Source organism: Cannabis sativa, chromosome 9, assembly GCF_029168945.1.
Source record: "Cannabis sativa cultivar Pink pepper isolate KNU-18-1 chromosome 9, ASM2916894v1, whole genome shotgun sequence".
Classification (NCBI taxonomy): domain Eukaryota; kingdom Viridiplantae; phylum Streptophyta; class Magnoliopsida; order Rosales; family Cannabaceae; genus Cannabis; species Cannabis sativa.
In genome coordinates, this window is record NC_083609.1 from 901,968 (window position 1) to 911,843 (window position 9,876).

The following is a 9,876-nucleotide window of genomic DNA, read 5'->3' on the forward strand; positions in this document are numbered from 1 at the left end:
TTTCTTTGTATGTATTAAAGTTTGATTTTTTTTTCTATTTATGTAAAGTATATACACTTTTCAATGTATAGAGAGAGATAAACAATTTATACAAAATAATGTGGGGACCCTTTTCTCATTATGATATTTCTATATCATTATTTAAAGATCTTTTGTGATATATATAATAAAAAATATATTAAGTACAATAAAATTCAAATTCATTATATCTTTTTCCCACTACACAATTATATATATTTCAGAGTCTTGTAAAGACCTTTATAAATTGTTCCCCTACCTAATAATTTCTTTAAAGTTTCAATACTTTCTCGAAGAAAAAGAAAAAAAAAAGAAATGTGAAATTTCTTTTGCCAATAATAATTGACTTTGTGAATAGTTCTTAATTTGTGTGTTGTAATATAAAAGGTATTTCTTTTATTTTTTTTTTATTTTTTATTTAATAGATTTAGATTTGGTTGTGATTTTTTAGTTTTATAAGTCAACTATAAATATTTATTCCACACTCATTTTATTATTATTATTCATCCTATTATTTGAGGAGTGGAAATAATCTCTTACATAATATATATTTGTGTAATTGTTAAAAAAAAGTAAAAATTGAAATGATAATTGTATAACTTTACTTAATTAGATAATTCGAGATCCATATCTAAATTTATTTTGGTTTGAGTGTATTTGAAAATAATGGTATCGTTATAAGTTAACTCTATTATTTTTTCTCGATAGTTTATTTTCAAATATGGTTACATTTAGAGAGATGAGGATCTCTAATCTCAGATCGCATCTCTCTCTTTCTTTCCTCTAAATATCACTCCTATCTTGATATCTGGTTTGACAAATGGAAATGAAATTAATAATCATAGGGCCCTGACGAAACGAAAGACTGGCTGATCCGAGATCGCCAACGTGCTATTCCTTGGGATGACAGGTTGTTGTTGAAATGGATTGTTGCTGGGTCGTTTCTCTCTATCGATTCCATCGGCTGGGCCAATCATATCTTTCTTCAACCAACCCCGATCAAGGAGGTTCTAGCGTCGGTGGCGGACGTCTGCGTCGTAAATTCATGAGTCATTCCAATCATTTTATCAAAAAAATATATATATATGGTTGCATTTACATAAAAATAAAATAAGATTTTTTTTTCTTTAAGATTCTTGTAGAATTTATTTTTTCTCTTTTTTTTTTTTTGCAAAACTATTTTATCGAATTATAAAGATCATTGCAAATATCTCATTTTACTCATTTTTTTATTAAAAAATAATTTGTCATTTTTTTTTAAAGATGGATAACTCTTTTCTTAATATGAAATGAAACCAATGAGTTACAACATTTAAGATATGTATTTGGAGGGTACATACACATTTATTATATAGGTGTCATGTCACATAAATAATATTGCCATAAAAATTAAAACCAAATTAATTAATAGAGCTTATGTATTGGATAATTAATTCCTTAAGTGGTAATTTGGTATTGGGTATGTATGAAACATTGTTTAGTGTGAATGTGTGATGTTGTCACAATCTAATTAATTACCTTTTGTTTTGTTTGTTATATTATAGTATCATATAAAATAAAACACTTACAATTATTTTGTATATTAAGATAAAAATAAAATAATATTTTATCACTTTAGATTATTCTATAGTAGTTTACTCTTGTCTACTTCTCATTAGAACCAACAATAACAAAAGTTAAAAAGATAATTATTTATTTTGTATTGGCTTTATGTAGAGAAATGATGGGATCAACAACCCCATTTACCTCCAATTATTATTGGTGTTTTCATCAAATGGAAAAATATATTTTTAATATAGATAAAGGCTATAAATTTAATTGGAGATAGTTGAATTTAATTGCTTTAATATTGTAATTTTTAGTGGGTCATTTATTACATTAATCTAAAGGAATATTTGACAGAAAACGCATTATTATTTATTAATCTTTAATAAAAAAACATTATTACAATTAAACATTCGTAACATTCAATACTATTGTAAAATAATTATTGAGGAAATTACACTCTATACCCTTTTTATATTGTCCTCTTTTATTTTTACCTTCTTTTTTAAAATCTATCATTTTTACCTCTTTTTTTAAATATTGTACCAATTTCGCCCCTGTCACTTCAAGATACTCCCCATGTGATTCTCTTATGTAAGGGTATTTTGGGTACAATACACATAAAAAGATGTATGTTTCAAATAAATATAAAATTAGAGGTAAATTTGATTAATTGATGAATAAAAGAGGCATTTTTCAACATACCCCATAATTATTATTGTCAATAATCAATTTACAACACTGTAAATTGTTCGGTGATCATTTTTAATATACTGAAAAATTTAGAGACATAATAATACATATATCATGGTTATAGGCAAAAAATTCTAAATATCTTAATAAAAGAATAATTATGATTTTTATTCCTTGAACTTTAATGTACCAAAGCATGCTCCCGAAATTTTGACGTACCAAATCGTGTCCTTTAATTTTTTTTAACCATTAAAAATCTTCTCCAAACGATTGATATTATTAGATTTAAAAATATTTGTCTAATTTTATTCAATTTTACTAATTTTGTAATTGTCCATATACTAAATCATGCCCCTAGCTACTGAACTTTAATTTATGTTAGAATTTCCTTACTAAAATTAGATAAAAGTCCTTAAATCTACCAATCTCAGTAATTAAGGGAAATTTTTTAACAGTCTTAAAAGTTCAAAGGCAAAAATCATAATTAGCCTATTTTATGTTTGAGCATTGCTATTAGACACCAATAGTCTCTAGAACCTTCTATATGTGACACTCTTTCTCTACAATTGATTAAAGATATTTGGCTAATTAGCAATTTTTCCCCCCGAACTTTGACATGTACTAAATCATGCCCCCTGAACTTTTTTAGCCGTTAAAAATCCCCCCTGAACTATTAAGATTGTTAGATTTAAGGACTTTATCTAATTTTAGGAAAAAAATTCTAACATTGATGAAAGTTCAGGGGGCATGATTTAGTACATATGAAAGTTTGAGAGGCATGATTTGGTAGATATCAAAGTCTGGGGAGCATAGTTTAGTACATAAACAATCACTGAAATAGTAAAATTGAATGAAATTAGACAAAAGTCCTTAAATCTAACAATCTTAATAGTTTATGGAGACTTTTTAACGGTTAAAAAAATTCAGGGGTATGATTTAGTACATGTCAAAGTTCGGGGGGAAAAATTGCTAATTAGCCATGATATTTTCTAAAAATTATTTTATTAATTTATATGAGATACGATACTTAATTATACGAGCATTTTTGTTGAGCACTAGTGATGTCTAGTACCTCTAGATATATCACATTGTAATTGGCTAGCAATACTCCTAAAAATTATCACATTAAACTATATAAGACTTGATACTTAGTTAAACTAATATGGATATTAATACATAACAATTATCTTATAATAGACCACTAATAGTTTCTTATAACAATTATCTTTGTTTCTATAAAAGGAATATTAAACTCAAATAATTCACTTTTTTGGCTTCTTCTTCTTCTTCTTTACCTTTTCTCTTTCAGTTCACTTCTCTTCAGTTCTCATCCTTAAACCCCAAAACCCCAAAACCCTTTCTCTAACAAAAAGCTCAAATCCCCACTTTCTCAGAAAATGAATTCCAGAAAACCCAACAATTCCCAAACTTTCTCACCTCCCAAACAACCCCCTCAACTCAACCTCCAACAAGCCTTCACCACCTTTCACCACAACTGCTCTAATCTCTTCCACCAATTCTCCCAACTCCCCAAAAACCCATCTTTCCTCAAAACCCATCTCCAAACCACTCTCTCCCACCTCCAAACCGCATTTTCCAAACGAATTCCCCATTTGGAACAGTTTTCTTCATCTGGGTCTCCCAACCCAGTTTGGGCTAGAATTTCCACAAACAATGAATCCAATTCTCGCCCTCGCCGGCCTCCGCCACCGCGAGCTGGAATGTCTATTGAGGCCATTGAGGAGCGGTTAGCTGGAATTCCTGTCTATGCTCTTAGCAATTCGGCTGATGAGTTTGTGTTGGTTTCGGGGACTTCTTCTGGGAAGTCTCTTGGGTTGTTTTGTTTCAAGAAAGAGGATGCTGAGGCTCTTCTTGGGCAGATTGAGAGTTTGGATCCTGGAATGAGGAATGGGTCCAAAGTTGTGCCTGTTGCTTTGAATAAGGTATCATATATTATATTGTGTATATATAACATCAGGTAACATAAGGGTGATATTTCATTATATATATATGTATAATGTATGTGCAATTTAATGGATTGGTCAGAATTGAGAATGACAGAGAAGTTTTAATTTAACTTTTTTCTTATTATATTAGTTTAGAGAAATTTCGACATTATAACGATTTAAAATTCATAAAACAAGAATATTTAATCAGTAGTGATGAATATTTGAGATATTAAAACTCTTCTATAATCCTGCAAATATTATCACTCTTTGTCTAGTAACTTTGAGTTGTTTAGTTAGAGGGAAAAGGTTTGTGAAGAATGTTTTTGATTGTGTGTGTGGTTTTGGCAGGTTTTTCAGCTCAAAGTTGATGGTGTTTCGTTTAGGTTGATTCCTGAGACTTCTCAAGTTAAGAATGCACTTATGGTGAGGCCTTTTATTGGGATGATAAGCTATTTCATTGTTTGTTCTGTAATCTTTACACGGTTTGAATTTGTTGAAATGTACTATAGAAGTGTGAAGTTTAAGAGTGGCAATACTGGTCATGACACGATAACACAACTTGAAAATGACACATAATGTATTAATCTATTAATGAAACTATGATAGGTTATACATGTTAAAATGACAATTTTGAACCTATTTGATTATTTATGTGGGAAAACAGGTATTAAATTGATATAAAATGTTTAATGTGTTGTGTAAATTTAACATGACCTGCATATGACATGTTTAGATATCGTGTTTGCACTTGCATTTTATGACACGTTATTTAATCATATTGTGTTCGTGTTAAGTATAATTGTATTGTGTTGATCCGAAACACGACACAAATACACAGATTGCTAGCTCTAGTGAAGTTGTTTTGATAAGTAGGGATCTAAACTGAGCTTTTGTTTTGCCTTTTCTTCACCAAGATATAGAAAACGGGACAGATATTTTCAACTAAATAAGGCTATAAAAGAGTTTAAATCTTTTCGCCCTGTGATAGAAGTTTTAATACCATCTCAAATACCTTTTCAATTTCCGTGTTGTTGTTTTACATCTGACCCAAGTGTAGGCTTATATGACAGAAGACTTATATCGGTAGAATCATTCAATCACTAGGATTTGTTTAGTTATACTCAGTTTGATTTACCTCTGAGAGACCTTAACTCCATCTCTGTCAACTATAATGAGACATAAGGATTTGGTGTGTGATATCTATATCCTATATGGTCATCATCGATGATATGTAACATCAAATCAACGACGTAAACTCCATCCCCGTTTCATTAGTCTTTGGACTTTTTCAATTTGAGTACAATTCAAGTCTTTTGTCTACCCTTACATTCTTTTTGTTTCCTATTCATGCATGATTGTCATTTAGAACCCTTCAAAAGACAAATCAACCTTTTTCAATCTTAAATTGGTAGCTAATTGCCATTGATGTATACATTATGCCTAATAATCAATGTTTCTTATTTTTTCAGGAGAGAGAAAAGGCTGGTATTTCTGATGATGGTTTCCCTGGGGTTCCAGTTTTCCAGGTTCTTGTCTTTCTTCTCTATCTACAGTACACTCGGTTTTGTTTTCTCGATGCAAATTACCACACATTTAGATCATAGCTCACAATGAATCATAGAGATTAAACTTTGGAAAACAGGGTATTCTGTTATGATGAACTATAAGATACTGCATCGGTCTCTCCTTGAAGGTGTTTAGGCGATAATGATTGAAAAAGCCTTTAGGTTAAAGAATGATGATAGTACTAATATTGCTGTGTGGTGATGACTATCATCTGAATAAGATTTCTTTTATGACAAGAAGCTGGAATTGTCATGTATGTGGGAAACACAGTTTTTGTGTCGAGAGTTTAAGGATTTACAGTTTTCTTTAACTAAAAAAAAAAGCTTCGGGTTTTAAATGTTTAGCTCGATGGTTATGCTTTCATTTTCATATTTTTGTTATTGAGGGATAGGGGCTATCCTCTTCCCATTTGTACATTTACTTTTAAGGTTCTATGTGGACAAATCTTGTAGGCAGTTAAGCCTGATCGTCGGTGTTGTTTTGGTTCACTTAAGCCTGATTGTCTTGTTGTATGTTGTGATTCGATTCCCAGACATTCCGCTTCATCCATTGCATCTTATTTCTTTCATGAATTTCGTAAACTAATGTTTTGAACTCTCGAAACATTTGAACAGTCGAGGAGCTTAATTCTACGAAGCCAAAATAAGAGCTATCACCCTGCATTTTTCAGAAAGGTTAGTTTAGTATCTCACCTTCTTACATATGCATCCAATTACTTTTCCCGCGTCATCACAGTTGTGGGGTTTTTCTTTTTTCTTTGTAGGAGGATTTGGAAAAATCGATGATAAGAGCTTCTCGCGAGCAGGGTAAGTTAAATCCCGGGTTCAAACCAGGAGCAGTTGAGGTATGTAATATTCTAGTTGTTCTCATTTACAGTTCCAAAGCATGATTTTTTTTCTTTTTTTTTTTCATGCTTTTTTCTTTTGGTCTCTGTTACAGGTTGCTGTTCTTGAAGATGTAATAAAGGGAATGAAGGTATTTTAGTTCTTTCGAGTTTCAAATTTTCTATCTATTTGATCTTCTTCAAAATAAAACTTAGTATAATTCCATACCTCAGGACAGAATATTTTTTTCTTCAACTCAAAATAGTAATTTGCACTTGAATATTCGCCATATAATTATCGATTACGATACAATGTTGAGAGGGAGCACGAGCTTGTTCCGCCCGTGTATACTATCTTCTTCGTAAAGTAACAGTTTCGAGTGAAAAAAACTTCATTGCAGGAGAGCTCTACATCACAGTGGGATGATATTGTTTTCATACCGCCTGGATTCGACGTCTCTACCAATCCTACCGAAGAAGACAACACGAAATGAGTATTTTTATTACAAGTAAGTTAGTAGGCAATGACATCTCTTTCACAAGCTCATGATGATCAAGTTTGTACAAAAAGAAAACAAACAAAACTTAAAAGTTATGTGTTTCTTTCTATATGTTGTTATTGTTGAGTTAGTTGATATGCTTACACAAAGGAAAGGAATATCACTAAGTTAGGGAATTAGATTTAATGTGTATCTACCCAATTTGCACTCACACTATTTCAAGTAATATGTATGAATCTCTTCTTCTTATAATTATTATTGTCTTCCTCCTCCCTCTTGTTTTTAGAGCATTGCTATTGGGCACCTTACGGATTGGTTAGCGATATTGTTTAAAAACTATTTTCTTTAGTTATATATGACCCAATATGTAATTACATCAATAGCGGTTTGACACCGAGAAAGGTGCTAGACACTAGTAGTACTTTTTAGCAATTCTCCCTGTTTTATGCACTTTTTTTTTTTTTCGTCGGGTGCTACATAACAGTCGGTTTCCAAGAATGATATCTTAGGAAGATACGTTCGGTTCGGTTTGGTTTGGAGGAATAAAAAGGTAAGAATAGAAATAGTAATTATATATAATATATAGTTAAGAAAATCATATTGTATTGAAATAGTACTTTTATTGGAATGATATTTTGATACTTTAAAATGAAACTGCCGAAGGATGTGGGGTATGCTTTTAAAATGAAAATATAGGAATAGGATTGAAAATGAGAATAAAAATAGGAATGGAATAAAATTAAATTTAAATGTATAAACAAAATTGATAAAAAAAAAAAAAGTTAATTAATTTTCTTGATCTAGTATTGAATGGTTGTTCCTTCAATTTGAAATAGAATAGTCATTCTACTAAAATGATAGAAAATTCATTAACATTTCAGTTCTTTAAAATACAAAGGAATATAATAAAAATGATTTTCTTTTCATTCTATTTCATTACCTTCAACTAAATACCATCTTAGTATCTTGATGACACTAGGGCGAAAAAGATTAAATCAACGTAACTCCTGTTTGGTCAGCTTAGATTCACACCCGACCTTTGAGGTTCTCCCAAGGCTTGGGATTCACGTACATCCAAATGGTATCTCCCCTCTCTCCCCCTTTTGTAAAAAAAATAATTTAAAATATAACCAGATAAAGAAATGGAATAAAAATTGATTAATTTTCATTTCACTTTATTACCCTAACCAAACACACCCTTAGTTATGATTTCTCCCTTTTCCTCTCATGTTGGGAGTTAAACAAGACATTTTTGATCCCTTTACAAATTAGTGAAGTACGCCATCATGTGTTGCCTTATTGTTAGGGTTGGCCTTACAAATTTTGTATTTGTTAGTCTAATTATGTATTACAAGCAAATGTTTAATTTAGGCTCCATTAGTTAAATGTAAAATAAAACCAACCACATAATTTGTTGTGTAATCTATTTATATGAAAAAATTAATGTGTCAAATATGTTATCTATTAATATTAATATAAAAAATATTATTTTGGACTTTGTGATTCGTAAAAGTTATTGATTGAACTTTCTGTTTTGTTAAATGATAAAATAGACATTGTATTTTTAAAATAGTACAAATAAGACTAAATTGATTTTTTTTGTCAAAATAAAATTTAATAATAATCTGATTTAGTAATGTTATGATAAAATTAGTTATATTTTTGTATCTGTTCATGTTGGGAATTGTTTCCATTTGGTTATATTAAAACATATTAACGAAAATCGAGCTCAAATTTTTATTTTTACGATTTTAAAAAATACAAAATTTATTTTGTCATTTAAGAAAACAAAAGATTCAACCAATAACTTTTACATAACATAATGTCTAAAATAATATTTACCCATATTAATATTTGTCATTTAACATATTTAGGACATATTTTAAAATCGTCTAATGATCATTTGATAAACGAATTTAAAAGTTTTAAGCTGTGTTATTATGTCTCACCTATTTTGACGCGGATGAGTTATTATCACTATGTAGTGCATACTTCTTTTTTTCTATGGAATAACAAACAATGATAATGAATGGTGGCTCTTGTGCATGAATTTAATTTTCTTGGGAAAATACTCAGAATATTATGGGTTGAGTCATGGGTTATGACTTATTATGACAAAGAAGAGAAGAAAAGAAAAGAGGTAATCTTTGTTTTTTTTTGTTTTGGCTTTGTTAAATGGCATTTGTTATATGTTATGGGGTCATTTCTTTGCCAGAAAGAAATATCACTTTCTACACTCATAACAAAATTTACTCATTTATTAATTAATTCATCATAAAACAATCTATTATTATTTTTATTATTTGTAAGGGAAATATTATAACCCTTTTAAAGGGTAAAAGTAAATAAATTTCTGTTTTTTTTGTTAAACAATTTACTAATGTGGTAATTTATAATTTTATTAAAACTTTTATGTTATAACTTGGTCGTTGTTTCAGTTTAAAGTCTGTTCCAATTAAATTGTTACCTTATTTGGTAGTTAAAGTTTGTGGTTAATAAAGTTAATTATTCCATTAAAAAAAATTAATAAAAGGTTCAATTTTGCACTTTTATTTTTATTTTATTTTTTAGAAAACCCCCAAAAATCACATATCAAGCAAATAGTTTAAAAAAAAGTGAAGGGGAGACTGAGTCTGATTGTATTAATTTTTCTCATATAAAATAAAATTATAGATACAAGAATGATAACTAAGCCACCAAATTTTACTAATAATTTACGACAAGTCATATTTAGTTAAGAAATGAACAACAATAAGTTCTAGCATGTAAAGTAAGACTAACA

At 29.5% G+C, this 9,876-nt stretch overlaps 1 protein-coding gene across 1 annotated transcript; it reads left to right on the forward strand.

Annotated features, from left to right (window-relative positions):
* The first annotated feature begins 3,525 nt into the window (after positions 1-3,525).
* On the forward strand, positions 3,526-7,367 carry LOC115722434 (protein TIC 22-like, chloroplastic). The gene is made up of 7 exons (XM_030651640.2): positions 3,526-4,199; positions 4,554-4,628; positions 5,675-5,731; positions 6,386-6,445; positions 6,535-6,615; positions 6,711-6,746; positions 6,996-7,367. The coding sequence occupies exons 1-7, from the start codon at positions 3,654-3,656 to the stop codon at positions 7,086-7,088; spliced, it is 948 nt and encodes a 315-aa protein (XP_030507500.1). The 5' UTR covers positions 3,526-3,653; the 3' UTR covers positions 7,089-7,367.
* The last annotated feature ends 2,509 nt before the right edge of the window (positions 7,368-9,876 follow it).